Source organism: Halichoerus grypus, chromosome 2, assembly GCF_964656455.1.
Source record: "Halichoerus grypus chromosome 2, mHalGry1.hap1.1, whole genome shotgun sequence".
NCBI lineage: Eukaryota > Metazoa > Chordata > Mammalia > Carnivora > Phocidae > Halichoerus > Halichoerus grypus.
In genome coordinates this window covers 30,445,896-30,462,618 of record NC_135713.1, presented here as the reverse complement: position 1 = coordinate 30,462,618, position 16,723 = coordinate 30,445,896, and the positions used below count along the sequence as shown (strand labels likewise).

The 16,723-nt window shown below is 33.6% G+C and overlaps 1 protein-coding gene across 7 annotated transcripts in view; it reads left to right on the top strand.

The window, feature by feature from the left end:
• The window catches only part of RICTOR (RPTOR independent companion of MTOR complex 2), a 123,816-nt gene that overhangs the window by 76,626 nt on the left and 30,467 nt on the right, over positions 1-16,723 (top strand). For all 7 annotated transcript variants that reach the window (XR_013445533.1, XR_013445532.1, XM_036111088.2 and 4 more), the window contains 16 exons: positions 3,436-3,503; positions 4,446-4,528; positions 5,667-5,754; positions 7,021-7,111; positions 7,221-7,287; positions 7,424-7,504; positions 9,512-9,612; positions 11,587-11,752; positions 12,058-12,159; positions 12,276-12,322; positions 13,765-13,900; positions 14,296-14,495; positions 14,738-14,864; positions 15,443-15,607; positions 15,813-15,889; positions 16,368-16,446. Coding sequence is in view for 5 of the 7 variants with exons in the window: in XM_036111088.2 (XP_035966981.1) it covers positions 3,436-3,503; positions 4,446-4,528; positions 5,667-5,754; positions 7,021-7,111; positions 7,221-7,287; positions 7,424-7,504; positions 9,512-9,612; positions 11,587-11,752; positions 12,058-12,159; positions 12,276-12,322; positions 13,765-13,900; positions 14,296-14,495; positions 14,738-14,864; positions 15,443-15,607; positions 15,813-15,889; positions 16,368-16,446 (1,678 nt within the window). In the remaining 2 variants the exon portion in view is untranslated. The remainder of the gene's footprint in view (positions 1-3,435; positions 3,504-4,445; positions 4,529-5,666; positions 5,755-7,020; positions 7,112-7,220; positions 7,288-7,423; positions 7,505-9,511; positions 9,613-11,586; positions 11,753-12,057; positions 12,160-12,275; positions 12,323-13,764; positions 13,901-14,295; positions 14,496-14,737; positions 14,865-15,442; positions 15,608-15,812; positions 15,890-16,367; positions 16,447-16,723) is intronic.

The following is a 16,723-nucleotide window of genomic DNA, read 5'->3' as shown; positions in this document are numbered from 1 at the left end:
AGTAATTTTACAAGGAAGTGTGTATGTTGCTGTTCAAGCTTTTAGATTTGCCTGATGGCATGTAGAGTCAGAGCAATGTGAGTTTAAGCTAATTTCCTATTTCATAGTTATGTTGTGGTTCTCATAATATAATTAGCTGTGGTTTAAAAAATTAAAAATAAGTTATGAGAAATTGAAAGACTCAGAATTAATCTTATTTAAAATAATGTAAGATAGGCTGCAGTAGAAACCTAGATCTTTAATTATTTTTCTATTGTATGTATTTTTAGCATAATTATATTGAGAGACTAAAAGAATGAAATAACAGCAGAGAGTAGAATAAAGAGCTGCCTTAAACTGAGTAAGCAGAAAGATACATTCTGTAGAATTTTGAAGGTTAGTGGGGAAATAAAAGGAGATGGGGTAAAGGTTGTTTTCCAGAAATGAAGCAGGGTAATTTTCACTATCTTTTTGGAGAGAAAAGCACATGTTCATGAGGTATTCTGGGATAACTATAGATTGATTCAGGGATCAATGTATTAATGCAGTATCTGTGAAGATTTTGCAGATGGTGCTATTACAATAAATGTGCTGTGAAGTGTTTTTCTAGTGGGATTGTTGGATTGCAGACATAAGCACTTATTTGATAGTATATAATTTGGAATTCTTAAGTTTTAGAATATTGTGAAATGGGGATATTTTTGTTGTTTTTCATTTTTATGGAAAATAGTGGTTTTATATCTTTAATCATTTCTATCACTGTGGACTGATCATACCCTAACATTCCATGACCTGAGCTAAGAAATCAAAATAGGTGTTCTTTGTTTTAGACTTCTCAAATCTTACCCCTACTAAGTTGTGATTTGGGATTCTTAGGCCCCTTTCTTGGCTTTCCTGATGACGCTTAACATTCTCCTTATTGATGGGAGAAATGCACTTTCCAATGTTAGATGACAAATTACTATGAATGTAGCAGCTTAAAATAACATCAATTTATTAGCTCACAGTTCAGTAGGTCAGAAGTCTGGCATAGCTCTTATCTGGAAGTTCTGATGAAAAATCCATTTCTAAGCTCATTCAGGTTGTTGGCAGAATTTACTTTATTGCTATTGTAAAACTGAGGTCTCTGTTTCCTTGCTGTCATCTGGGGTCTACTCTCAGTTTCCAGAGGCCACCCTCTTTCCTTGGCACGTGGCTCCCTCTGTCTTCAAACAGAACAGAAATTCCTCAAATCCTTCGCTTTGAATCTCTCTTTCTCTTCTGCCACTAGCTAGTGAAAGCTCCAATTAGATCAAGCCTACCAGATGATCTCCCTTTTAAGGTCTGCCAGGCTATATAACATTAAATTAGTCACAATCATGGCAGTGATACCATATTCACAGGATCCAGGGATTAGGGCATGGAATCTTGAGAGGATGGCGGACATTTTTAGAATTCTGCCTACCAGGATGAGTGAGAGATGAGCCTGGCTATTTTTTAGAGTTGGAGGGGGAAGGTACATTCCACCAAAATCCTTCCTTATCTGTTTGGTTCTGTACTTTACTTTCATTTAGTTCCTGGAGTATGGGTAGTTTCTGGAGCATGGGTACGTTATGGCCAGGGAACAAGGGAAAATGGAGTGATTTTTTAAAAATACTACAAATTTATTAAATAGGTTAGAGAATGGATTACCAGGCAGTTACTGTAAGTATGTCACTAACATTTTCTTTTCTTTTCTTTTTTTTCCTTTGAGAGAGAGTGAGCATGAGTGGGGGGGAAGGGGGGGCAGAGGGAGAGAGAAAGAATCTTAAGCAGGCTCCATGCTCAACCTGGATCCTGATGCAGGGCTCTATCTCATGACCCTAGATCATGACCTGAGCTGAAATCAAGAGTTGGGTGCTTAACCGACTGAGCCACCCAGGCACTCCTGTCACTAACATTTTTTTTTTAAGATTTATTCCTTTATTTGAGAGAGAGTACAAGCAGGGGGAGAGGCAAAGAGAGGGAGAGGGAGAAGTAGACTCCCCGCTGAGCTGGGAGCCCGATGTGGGGCTCGATCCCAGGACCTGGAGATCATGACCTGCGCCTTAGATGCCCAACCATCTGAGCCACCCAGGTGCCCCTGTCACTAATATTTTTGAGAGAAGGAGCACTGAAAGCTTTATCCCATAATTGTCTAATTCTCATTTCTTCCACCACCCCATCTCCTCATTTTAGTTTCTCTTATATTCTCACTTATTTGATGCTGTAGAGCTTAGTGTGGCTTGTTAGTATGTCCTTTTAAGTGTTTAATTTTTCTTTTGCAGACTGATTGCTCACTGTTCTTTAACTTGATTTTCTGTCTTTTTTTTTTTAATCCACCCCCTCTTGTTTTTTCTTTCCCAGTTCTCTGGATTTCTGTATTCTCACAATTGTTAAGGACTTTATTAGAGAAGACAAAAAGCTAGCACAGAAAAAGACAGTTGAGAGAATGGAGGTGGTTGAGGTGGCATAAATAGTATAAGATTGCTATTAAGTATTGATACTGGCCATAAGCCAGTGGAAAATACTTAATGAATATAAATAGTTCTATTGCTTAATTAATGGTCATAAACTATTGCATAAGAAAGAACGGTGAGATATTTGGATACACAATTAGAAAAAAATAGCTGGTGATAATAATATCTAGTTATTTAATAATATCAGTGAATATATGGATTGTTGAGCTTGCATGTTAGAAATGCTGAAATAAAAAAAGAAAAGAAAAGAAATGCTGAAATAAGTTTGGGGGCAAGAATTTTCAAGTCAAGAGAATACATGTGGTAGGGCACCTGGCTGGCTCAGTGAGAAGAGAATGTGACTCTTGATCTTGAGGTCATGAGTTCGAGCCCTACATTGGATGTAGAGATTACATATGTAGATAACAAATAAGCTTAAAAAAAAAAAGAATACATGTGGTAAAAGTAAGAGGTAATTTTCTTTGCTAAGGGGTAGCCTTTTGACAAGGATGCTTATTAATAAATAGGGCGGTGCTGTCTGTAGTGCTCAATTAAAGGTGTTAATGAGGTATCTAAGAATAGTTTTCAGAAAGAGCAGGAAAAGTAGAACTAAATTGAAGAGTGGAATTTATAACTTATTTTAAACTATGTTGGGGATTTTAGATTTTTACTTTCTTTTTCTAAGTAATCTCTACATCCAGTGTGGGGCTCGAACTCATAACCCTGAAATCAGGAGGCACATGCTCTACTGACTGAACCAGCCAGGCGCTCCAAACTATGTTGGGAATTTTAAATTGGGGCGGGGGTCAGCATATAATTGGGTAATTTTCCTTGAGGTAGATCTGACCTTTTTTCTTCTTTTAACATGTTTTATTTCCTATGCAAATATTTAAATGTTAACTAATGATAGTTTTGTTTCCTGATACAGTAGAGGAATATCTCACTTTTTATTTTCACATTTAATTTCTTTGATCTCTGCCCCTTGTGCACGTCCCCCCAGAGAAGACAGAGAAGCGAGGTTTCTAGCTAGTAAAATGGGAATCATAGCAACATTCCGGTCATGGGCAGGTAAGTTACTCTGTGCTGCTTAATAAGAAAAACTTGATTATTTTTTCAAATGTTAAATTACTATTGCAGCATCTAATTTAGATGTTAATCTAGTTTTAACTTTGTATGTTATTATTAGAGTGAGAGGGATTTGTACAAAATTACTAAAATGACTATTTGTAAGTCAATGTGCTAATGATTTACCTGGGTGATTAAAAAGTCTTTCTGTGGACATGAGCTTTCCATTTGCCTTGGGTAAATACCCAAATGGAATTGCTGAGTCACAAGGTGGATATATATTTAGTTTTATAAGAAACTGCCAGACTTTTTATCAAAATACTTACATATTTTATTCTCCCATCATCAGTGTATATGATGAGTTCCAGTTGCTCTGCATCCTTGCCAACATTTCATGTCCTCTTACATTTTAGCCATACTGGTGGGTGTGTGATGGTATCTGATTGTGAATGTTACTTAGATTTACCCAATGACTAATGATACTGAATATTTTGTATGTGTTTATTGGCTATTCACATATCTTCCTTTGTGACATGATATTAATGTGCTTTAAATTGTTTGACTTAATTCTCCCACTTAAAATTTCAAAAGACAAATGCCAAGCAGATTTTTTCACTTCATTTTAGGTTAAGAAGGTATTAGGTAAGAGAGACAGAACGTTGTCCTACTCTCTCCAGTATTCTGACCCTGAGACATCAGCAAGCAGGAGTAGTAGGCAGTCAGATTGATGAACTTTTTTGGGTATGCAACAAGCAGAAGAAGCAATTTAAATGATAAAATTACTTATAATCTCTAGTCAGTAGGGAAATGTTACTTATAACCAAATAATAGCATAATTTTGGAGTTATCTGGAGAAATACCACAGATTTTATATTATGAATACATTGCTATAGATTTTTTTTTTGAAATTTAAATCAGTGATTTTTTCTTTTTTATCCTCTTTAGGTATTATTAATTTATGTAAACCTGGCAACTCTGGGATCCAGTCTCTAATTGGAGTACTTTGTATACCAAATATGGAAATAAGGGTAGGCAAAAGTTACTCTAATTGTTTCATTCCCAGACTTTTAAGAGAGGAAATTAATTGTAAAAAAAGTTATTTTAGGTGTTGCTTTTTCCTCATGAATTGTTCATCTGTATCATAGAGCATTGAAAAAAATACGTTAATGAATATTTACTACTTAGTTGAACCCTGCGGCTAATACAAATAATTTGAAATAGTGATGTTGTTAGGAACTATGGCTGAATTAAAAACTGGATTAAAATATGAAATTATGTTTTATTCATTAAAAAATGCAAACAGAAAAGGGCATTCTCATTGTAAAAGGTTCAAGCAATACAGAAATATATTTAGTAAAAAGTAAATACAGTATTTATGTATCTTATGCTTTCTAACTTATGTTTTTCTAATATGAGTGGTGGTTTTCATTAAAATTGAGTTGTTAATATTTATATGCTTATTTATTAGATATAGTCCTAAATTATTAGTACATAGCAATTTATATTAAATAGCTAAAACAAATTGAAATTGGAGAGAAAAAAATGAACTCTTCAGTGGTTCTTTTCCACTTAAATGTTTTTGTTTTGTGTTCAAAAAAATAGTTTGTACTTTTCTTGTTTTTTTTATTTGAACCAAAGCTGGAGTTGAAAAATATTAAGAAAATACTAGCTAGGAGTACCTTGCTTAAAATGTGAACTGAAAAGCCTTTAGACCATGGAAATGGAAGGACATGATTATAGATGGAAGGATCTATAAGCAGGGAACTAAAGGTTGGGGCAATTCACTTGACTGCTTACTTCACAAATGGTGAAAGAACATGGTTTTTGGAGTCTGGCCCACTGAGCTTTGACTCCTGATTTTAGTCTTTATAGCTCCATGACCTTGGGCAAGTTACGTTTAACCTGTAAATCTGTTTCTCCATATGTACTACAATGGGGATAATAAGAGATTAATTGAAAAGATTAAATCGTGTATGTAGTAAGCACGCCGTAGTTATCTCTTCTTGAGTGTAGGCCTGAGATGGCAAGTTTCGGAAATATGGAGCTCTGTTTTTATCAGTTTTTCTTTTGTGAATAGGACATTTAAAACATCTGTTTTAAATCTTTAAATTTAAAGGAAGATTCATTCCATAAAAATAAATGAAGTGTATTTATTTGCACTTGCAGCGAGGTCTGCTTGAAGTGCTCTATGATATATTTCGTCTTCCTCTACCTGTTGTGACTGAAGAATTCATAGAAGCACTGCTCAGTGTAGGTAAGTACTGAAGCCCATTTGTATCTACTCATATACTGTGATTTTTAAGATGGTTTAGCTAATACACAGAATCCCTCAAAGGCAAAGTACTAAACTAAATATTAAATACCATTCTCTTTTTTTTTAAATTTTATTTTATTATGCTATGTTAATCACCATACATTACATCATTAGTTTTTGATATAGTGTTCCATGATTCATTGTTTGCATATAACACCCAGTGCTCCATTCAATATGTGCCCTCTTTAATACCTATCACTAGGCTAACCCATCCCCCACCTCCCTTCCCTCTAGAACCTTCAGTTTGTTTCTCAGAGTCCATAGTCTCTCATGGTTCGTCTCCCCCTCCGATTCCCCTCCTTCATTTTTCCCTTCCTACTATCTTCTTTTTTTTTTTTTTTTTTAACATATAATCTATTATATGTTTCAAAGGTACAGGTCTGTGATTCAACAGTCTTACACAATTCACAGCACTCATCATAGCACATACCCTCCCCAATGTCTATCACCCAGCCACCCCATCCCTCCTACCCCCCACCACTCCAGCAACCCTCAGTTTGTTTCCTGAGATTAAGAATTCCTCATATCAGTGAGGTCATATGATACATGTCTTTCTCTGATTGACTTATTTCGCTCAGCATAATACTCTCTAGTTCCATCCACGTCGTTGCAAATGGCAAGATTTCGTTTTCTTTGATGGCTGCATACCATTTTCTTACTGTATCATCATAGCATTAAATTAATATAAAAGTAAAACCTCATATCATCACCTAGGTATTGCAAATGAGCTGTGAAATTAGTAGAAAAACAGACAAAGAAAGAAATTAGATTATCTAATTCTCGCTATAATTTTATTTTAGCCAATGACTCCTAAGTCCCAAAATGAAAGAAGTTTAGATCTGTGTACATCAGTAAATCATTTATTTTCTGTATGCCTTTTTAGTCTTTTTTGTAAACACTGTTTTAAGATTTATTTATTTTTTTTAGCGGGGGTAGGGGCAGTGCAGAGGGAGAGAGAGAATCTCCAGCAGACTCCCCGCTAAGCCAGGAGCCCTATGTGGGGCTCAGTCCCACAACCCCTAGATCATGACCTGAGCCAAAATCAACAGTCGGACACTTAAACTGACTTAGCCACCTAGGCACCCCTCAGTCTGTTTTTTTAACCAACATTTTACAACATTATTTATAGCCTGACTAGCTGATGGTAACTGATGTGTTTTAGTGATTTCTCATTTTCTTCTAACTACCTAATTTTAACTATTTTAGATCCAGGCAGATTCCAAGACAGTTGGAGACTTTCAGATGGCTTTGTAGCAGCTGAGGCAAAAACTATTCTTCCTCATCGTGCCAGATCCAGGTAGGATTTAGAGGAATAGTTCAAATTTATTACAATTGCTGTTTTTATGTTAAATTATGTAACATATTGAACACTATCTAAACTGTTTCTGTACTGTGTTTATTTCTAGGCCAGACCTCATGGATAATTATTTGGCACTGATACTCTCTGCATTTATTCGTAATGGACTTCTGGAGGTAAGACTTATAAACCTTATTTTATTTTTTTAATTTTCTCTGACAAAGTTCTTTCAGAGCAACAAGCATGTATGATGCGTAAATGTGTTCCTACTTACTATTTTGCAACAATAATATTTTCTTTTTATTTTCAAAGGGTTTGGTTGAAGTGATAACAAACAGTGATGACCATATCTCAGTTAGAGCTACCATCCTTTTGGGAGAGCTTTTACATATGGTAAGTTGAGCAACTTCTGATTATGTTTCATACCGTTAATGTTTTAATTTATAAAATAATGTTACTTTGTAGTATCTCAAAAAGTAAATTTGCTTTTTTTTGAGTGTTTGTATTGCAAAGAGCCCTTGATGCCTTGTATCTATCTCTACATATATGTATATATAGTATGTGCGTATATATGGTATAGCTAGTTTTAGAAATGGAACATGTAAAAATTAAAAAGTACTGAATATTTTTATACTCACTTTTATGTTGACGTTTTGAGTCCTATAAATCTTAATATATCTCAGAAAGACCTGCTGCCTAATAAGCAAGAAATTACAAAACTAGATACTCAGTCAGGTAGCAGTGGAATTGATACGGCAATCAGTGCCTGAATTTTAGAAAACTGAAAAAAATTGGAAGTTTAACTCCCTTGTTTGAAAACATTCTCTGCAAACTTGTGAGTTGAGGTTTAGAAGGTGAGTTCTTTTGTTTTGTTTTTTTTTTCATTTTTTTGTTTTTGGGGGGTTTGCCTTGATTTTATGACATCAGTAACTTCTGGAAACAAGGAGCTAAGAAAGTGATCCGACCATTCTCTACTCCCAACAAATCAAGCAATGGGAGAACTGATTGCAGGATAGAATTCCTATTTCTAGATCACCTGTTCGTTAATAGAATACTAAATAAAAACCATTTTAACTAATTAAGGAAGAAATAACCTTGTGGCAGATCTTTCAAAATTATTTTATGATTTTCTCTTACTGGGAGAGTACTTTTTGTTGTTTCAGCCTCCCCACCCCTACTATTTTGTTTTGTTTTGTTTTGTTTTTCCACATAACAGCTGGTCTCAGTGAGGTAAAGAGAATTAAACAGTTTAATGATAACTGTCTTGTTTACCATTGAATTATTTAGCCATATCCTCTGTTCTCCTTCAGTCCATCCATGGAAGAATTAAGTAATACTGCAGATTTTCAGATCTGATTTTTTTTTTTTTTAAGATTTTATTTATTTGGTCAGAGAGAGGAAGAGGGCACAAGGAGGGGGAGAGGCACGCAGAGGGAGAAGCAGGCTCCCCACTGAGCAAGGAGCCCGATGCAGGACTTGATCCCAGGACCGTAGGATCATGACCTGAGCCGAAGGCAGACAGATGCTTAACCGACTGAGCCACCCAGGCATCCCTTCAGATCTGATTTTTTTTTTAATGAATTAATTTTTTTTAAGATTTTTATTTACTTGTCAGAGCGCACGCGTGCGTGCAAGCACAAGCAGAGGGAGAAGCAGGCTCTCTGCCAAGCAAGGAGCCCGATATGGGACTCAATTCTAGGACCCTGGGATCACGACCTGAGCTGAACGTAGACATTTAACCGACTGAGCCACCAAGGCGTCCCTTTTATTTTAATTCTTGATATATCATTTCCTGTAAGGTTATCAATATCTAGAATTATTTGCTCTTTATGAAGTAATCTTTTTTATAAATTTCACTTTTCCCTTCCTCCATGACCAGAATTCTTGATTCCCTTGAAATATAAAAGCTGGTCATTTTGAGTATAGTGGTATTAGTTCATTGCTTATTATGCTTTCATTTTCTGGCTTCCACATTTAATTAATTTACTTATCTTCATTGGTAGAAAGCAGATTGAGTAGTGGATTTTGCTTGGAAAGCAGGATTAATGTAACATTATAGCACTGGATCTAAGTTTTGATAAGTAATCCTTTGAGATCATTTAAGAATTGAGTTTAATTGTAATTAAATTAATTTTAAGTTACCACTTAAATTATAATTTAATGTTATAATAAAGGATCTGTAAAATTCAGAGTTTTATTAATGTAATATGAGTCTGTATCTTCATTCTGTCTCATCCTTGTTGAAAGTAGGTAAGATAAATTATAATAAATAAGTTTGTATTGGAAAGTGAATCATTAAGTTCATTTCATGAGTAAAACCTTTAATATTTTATCTATGGATAATCTATAACAAAGTATTTCTATTTGTCAACTCTTAAAAAATACTATCTTTCATTTTAGGCAAATACAATTCTTCCTCATTCACATAGCCATCATTTACACTGCCTACCAACCCTAATGAATATGGCTGCATCTTTTGATATCCCCAAGGAAAAGAGACTGTAAGTATCAGAGCTCTAGCAAAGACTGTGCCTGGTATATTTAATACCCATTTTGATGACCTTCTCTTCTTTTTAAAATTGTGTGTGTGTGTGTGTGTGTAGATTATGCTTGGAAATTCTTTTTTTTTTTTTGGAAATTCTTTTGGGATGCCTTACAGAGGAGAGGAAAATTGATAGTATTATTTAATATAGGCTACAGAGTATTATAGCTTAGAAAAATCAAGTTTTTCTAGCATTTTTCTGGACAAGGACATAAACTTTCTACCACATCATTAAAAATGTTGTTTGAGAATTTTTTGGACTATTTATGTTTTGAGTAGCAACTCAGGCTTTTTAATGTCTAAACTATTTCAAGTTAATAAAGCACAAAGTAGCAATGTATTCTTTTGTATGTGTGATTAAAAATTTTAGAATTTAGTAACCCATACTATAGGCATTGAAGTAAGCTAACCTCTTAAATCTGAAGGAGATATTGCAAACAGAATTTATAAACAAAGGAATGGTAATACAGCTGTAGCTCTGCTGGAATTTCAGTACTAATAATAAAATGTAATTTACAAGGTAAAGATGGAGAAGCTTGATTGGAAAACCCTAATAGGAATCTTTTTCATTTGGTTAAGATCATGTCTAAGCCAGGGGTGTTTTTTTCCTTTCCTTCCTTCCTTTTTTTTTTTTTCTTTTTTTAATTCTAACTATTATGATCAAAGAAATCTATATTTGGACTTCTTTTTGGTAATATTAGTGAAATATAGTTCATTAGCTATTCAGAACTGTGAATTTTTATTGACAGGTATACATTTCTTAAAAGTTTAGTTAGCTTTATTAATTCAGAAGTACACATATGGGCCTCACTGTAAGTAAATAATATGCTATTAATTCTAACTCTGCCATTAAATATACTATTATTTAATAGAATGAAGTTGTATTCGAAACGAAGAGTTACTAGGGATTATCTCAGTTCTAACTCTAGGCTTCCATTAGTAATGATAGCTTTCAGCCTTTTTTTTTTTTTTAAAGTTCATTTATTTAAGCAACCTATCTCTGTATTCAGTGTGCGGCTCAGACTGACAACCCTGAGATCAAGAGCTGCATGCCCTACTGACTAAGCCAGCCAGGTCCCCTTTCAGTTTTTATTTTAGTAGTTTCATGATGGAAAAATGGATTTCCCAAAGCCTGGTAGACCTAACCTCTCTGGGTCAGATTATGGCCATGAATTCCAGGGTTCATCAAGAATTCAAATTTACCTTCAAAATTTCAGCAATAATAATCTTATAATGGTTTTTTGGTTTTGTTTTTTTAGCTCGGCAAGCTCTCTTTACTTTCAGTACTTGCCAATATGAGAGCATCTCAAGGTTTTAAAATTTTAAATCTGATTTGTTTTTACCAGAAGTTCTGGAGTTGAGACTTGATTGCTACCAGATTGTTGAAAACTGTGCTTTTATGGACCACAAACAAGGAATTAAAACTAAGTTTTAAAAGGATACCATTAACAGTTGCAGATCAATGGGGGAAAATAGAGACTGTACAAATTGATACTAGAATCAGTTATCCACATGGTGGGGGGGGGAATGAAATATGCCAGCCTTATATCATAAACAAAAATCGGTTTCAGCTGGTTTAAGGATTTAAATGTGAAAAGCAAGTTTTTAAACTTCTATAAGAAAATAGAGAAAACTTGGTTTCTGACTTTCTGGGAGTTCTTAAAACCAGTATACAAAAAGTGCCCACCACCACAGAAGACAAGATTAGTAAATACATATTTAGTTGGGTCTACATAATTAGTGTTTCTTCATACAAATCAGCAGTGTTCTTGATTTTTTTTCCTTTGTGGTTCCAAATTTGATTAAATAATTTACTTTTTAGTAACAATCTCTAGCCTTGAATTTATATATTTTACTGGAGTAATTTACCAAAGTGATCTCTTTAAAATTATGCTAGCTTTGCTACAGAATTAATTCAATTTTTTTTAATTAGGCGAGCCAGTGCAGCCTTGAATTGTTTAAAACGCTTCCATGAAATGAAGAAACGAGGACCTAAACCTTACAGCCTTCATTTAGATCACATTATTCAGAAAGCAATTGCAACCCACCAGAAACGGGATCAGTATCTCCGAGTTCAGAAAGATATATTTGTTCTTAAGGTACTGACATGAAACGTCGCAATTTTTAACTTAGTTTCCTAATTTTTAACTGATGGATTTTAATATGCATCTACATGTTTGAGTTAGCAGTTTTATTCATGCTTATGGATTTTCAGATGGCTTTCTAGTTTTATAATGACTAGGCAGTTTAGAGCTATGTTTTTATAACTTGTTAAAGTTAAAAAGCCTTGCTAATTCATCCTTAAATGAAAAATCTTTCTTTGTATTTTTAAAATTTGAACTTAGTTTTCTGAATGTGAAGATAATTTGCCTTAATTTTCCTTATTACTTTCTGATGATTTTAGGATACAGAGGAAGCTCTTTTAATGAACCTTAGAGATAGCCAAGTCCTTCAACATAAAGAGAATCTTGAATGGAATTGGAATCTTATAGGGACCATTCTTAAGGTATGACAAGATACTTCTTGGTTATGGCTTCATTTTATTATTCATTGTAATTCATCATAATTATATTTTGGGAATTGATAAATACATATATGATATAACATATTATGTTTTTCTAGTGGCCAAACGTAAATCTAAGAAACTATAAAGATGAACAGTTGCACAGGTACGTAACAACTGTTTTGCATTTAAATTGAAAGAACTTAGATTTGAATTATATTATGCCTAATACCTGTGAGAAGTAATAATTGGTATTTTAAAGATACATACATACATTTTAATAGTTAGTATTCAGTAGGTACATGTATACATTTTTGTGTATACTCTTACAACCTAAAAGCATCCGCTAATTCTTTTCCTAGTTATTTATATTCTGGTTTTAGTTTGGAACAAATGAAGTACTTCAGAAAAAAGTTTCTCAAATTGGGGTAATGTCAACCATGTTGTAATCTTAGCCCTAAGGTATGAGGATGACATAAGGACATAGTGTTTCCCTCCCAAAATGATGGCCATTTTTACTATTCTACTTCTACTTGCATTTACATCTGACTTTGGAGGGTTAGCCGTTTTTCCTCCTCTTTACATTTCCCTTAACCAAGTTGATGTTCTCCATACCTTTCATAAAACATACTAATAATGTTCATGGCGTACACAGTACTTCAAGCTACTGTGTAGTTCTCTATTACCCCAGTGCATTTTTCCTCATCCTGAGTTTAGACTAATCCACTACCAGTACTGATCTCATTCAGTAAAAGGGCCTTCATGTTTCTGAAAAATTTTATGTCCTTAACATTTTTATTTGGTTGTATTCATCTACTCATGGTATTTAACTTAATATCTGTATTAAGTTTATACGGAACATATATAAACTTAAACTGGAATAAAGAAGCATAGCATCAACTTTTCATACTGCTTGAAAACAGAGATGAAGTCTCATTCAACTTTGTTTTTCCACATCCTGGAATTGGCACCATTATTGGATTGGATTGTAGTGCATGAAATTAAACTGAACTAAGTTAAATGGAAGCTTAGCCCATAATGTTGAAAGCTATAACATTGAAATAGAAATTGTGTTCATTACTCATGAATTCAGTTGCCTAAATTTTACCTGCAGCTTTTGTGCTTGGCTTTTTGCCTAATTGTGAAAAACGGACAGAATTGTAGTATGATTTATTTTGCTTACAATTATCCAGTATAGGATTATTGTATAGAGTCATGGGACAAAGATTATCACAAAATACAGTAAAAGAAAATTTATGTTCAGGTGTCTTCGTATTTATCCAAACTTAATTCTGGCTATGTTGTATATCTGCATTTTTCCAGCTAGTATCTTTGTTCTCTACTATTTCTTTCAGGCATCTCACCATAAAGTTCTTATTTCACAAGCTATTCTTGACAATTAAGGTGTTTTATTGATTTTTGGTATTTTGTTGTTTTTGCATGCGTGTGTGTGTGTGTGTAATGTACCAGATGTGTTTATTCCTTGCCATTTACTCCAATGGCTTAAATCCAAAACATTCAAAACCATATTATATATCTTAAGCTATGGTTAAGATTTTAAAGTAATTTTGATTTCTTACTTTGTTGCTAATTTTATTTTGCTCTTAGGTTTGTACGAAGACTACTTTACTTTTACAAGCCCAGCAGTAAATTATATGCCAACCTGGATCTGGATTTTGCCAAGTCCAAGCAGCTCACAGTTGTGGGTTGCCAATTTACAGAATTTCTTCTTGAGTCCGAAGAGGTAATAAGCACTTTGAATATTTTCCAGAGCAAATGTTTCTCATTGAACTTGCCCCCGTCCTTTTATTTCTGAGTCTGCATAGTTGTATTTAGAAACATAGGGAGTGAGCCCAGACCTAGATTTGAATCCTAACTCTTGTCACTAGCTAGTTATGTGACTTTGGACAACGTATGTGCCTTATAGAAGACCTGGTTTTCTCTTTGTAAAATGGAAGATAATATAATCTTTATGCAGCATTGTGTTGAATGAGATTTAAAAGAACATACTCAGTGATTGGTATCTGTTATTAGTAACTTCATCATTATCATTACGTTTTTTGGATTTGATTAAAGTTAATTTTCTAATTATAGTCACTAAGTGCTTTTCCAGTAATATTACAGTGTATTTGCTTTTAGGATGGGCAAGGATACTTAGAAGATCTAGTAAAAGATATTGTTCAATGGCTCAATGCCTCATCTGGCATGAAACCTGAAAGAAGTCTTCAAAATAATGGTTTATTGACTACCCTTAGTCAACACTACTTTTTATTTATTGGAACACTTTCTTGCCACCCTCATGGAGTCAAAATGCTGGAAAAATGCAGCGTATTTCAATGGTAAGTATCCCTAGGTTGTCTCAGTATATTCCTGAACTTTATTTTTAATGTAGTCTGAAATGGTATGCTTTTTATTCTGTGTACATGTATTTGGTAAATTTTATTAAAATACAAAAAAATTAGTTATCTTGATGGCTTTGTGACTCTTTTTTATGTGATATTTGTCACTAAATGCTTTCTTTCAGAAATGCTTGTTTATATTTTCATCCTTTTTGTTTCTTTTTTCTTTTTTTTCTTTTTAGTCTCCTTAATCTCTGTTCCTTGAAAAACCAAGATCACTTACTGAAACTGACCGTTTCTAGCTTGGACTACAGCAGAGATGGATTGGCGAGAGTCATCCTTTCCAAAATCCTTACAGCAGCCACTGATGTGAGTATAACATCAACAAAACTATATTTTTTATAGCCAGTTAGTTCAATACTTCATAAAATTTTGCCAAGCAAAGTTAATTATTAATTCTAAGAATATGGGATGGAATTTGAGTTTACTCTAAAACAGTAGTTCTTCCATGGGGCGCCTGGTGGTTCAGTTGGTTAAGCGTCTGCCTTCGGCTCAGGTCATGATCCCAGGGTCCTGGGATCAAACCTGCATCAGGCTCCCTGCTCAGCGGGAGGCCTGCTTCTCCCTCTCCCTCTGCTGCTCCCCCTGCCTGTGCTCTCCTGCTCTCTCTCTCTGTCAAATAAAATCTTTAAAAAAAATAAAAATAAAAGTAGTTCCTCCAAGGAACTGTATACAGTACCCATATCTTTCTATGAAGGGGAAGAAGCAGCTAGATTGAAACAGAAATATTTACTAGTACTAAGAAAATGTATCAGGGGCTAGACCCACAATTCCAATTTTTCTGCCATTTTCAAGTAGCAAAACTGTCCCCCAAAAAAGTCCAAATAGGCTATCCATGAAGTTTGGGGTTTTTTTGTTTGTTTTTATATTTTCCTTTATCTTTGTAGGCCTGCAGGCTGTATGCAACAAAACATTTAAGAGTATTATTGAGAGCTAATGTTGAATTCTTCAATAATTGGGGAATTGAATTACTAGTGACCCAGCTACATGATAAAAACAAAACTATTTCTTCTGAAGCTCTTGATATTCTTGATGAAGCATGTGAAGATAAGGTGAAGGTTTATTATTTTATAATAAAATACTTAGACATGAATTTTTATTTAAGTATTTTAATTATTAAATTAATTTTAATTATTAAAGTACTCAATTTTAATAGAAAATTATGTGAAATTATAATGTACTTAATACAGATGTTTTGGAAACAGAATTTACTATCATTTTGCAATTGTTAATTTGCCTAATAATTACCTTTTTTAGGCCAATCTTCATGCTCTTATTCAGATGAAGCCAGCTTTATCCCACCTTGGAGACAAGGGTTTGCTTCTCCTCCTGAGGTAAATGTTAAGTAAATTTTTCTTATAGGTATGTTTTTTATTGTGTTCTCTTTAGCAGTGTGTTTTAAAGTTGGATTCAAATCCAAATAGGAAACACTTTAAAGAGTTTAGCATTAACTTCTGAAAGAGGTCTATTTTGGAATCTTAGATATCCTTTAATACTGAAACTCATTGTTTTCCTTAATGTTGTTTCATTGTTTTTCATTGTTTTCCTTAATGTTTCCTTTACATTTCTGTGTGTCCTTATGATTTTCATGACATTTTCTTTACTGTGATTGGATTCATGTGTTTTTGCAAGATTATGAAAATTTATTTGTATTTGAAATTACAGTAAATAATAGTTGACCTTTTACTCTCAGGAAGAAGCTATTCCTAAAGTCTTTAAGCTCTTTAAACATAGTATTGCTTAAGATAGTTTAACTCCTTAAACAGTTGTGGTCAGACTCTGTGTTAAACTATTGTTTGTTTTAATTTACAGATTTCTTTCCATTCCAAAAGGATTTTCCTATCTGAATGAAAGGGGTTATGTAGCAAAACAATTGGAAAAATGGCACAAGGTAACTTTCTGTTGAGTAAGCTTCAGTTTATGTTTTTATCTTAGGAAATAGATCTATGAATTTAGAGGATTTTTTATATTGGTGTCTTGAAGCTAAAGAGGTCAAATATTTAAACATTCATATGAAGTCAAGTCTTAAATTCTATGTAATTATTTGTGTTTATATTTATCCATTTTTTAAACCACATTATTTTAGAGCAAACTATTGATTTTGTGTATATTCTATTGAAATTTTGCTTTCAGTTTAATTGATGCAATCTACTGGTATAATTTATTAA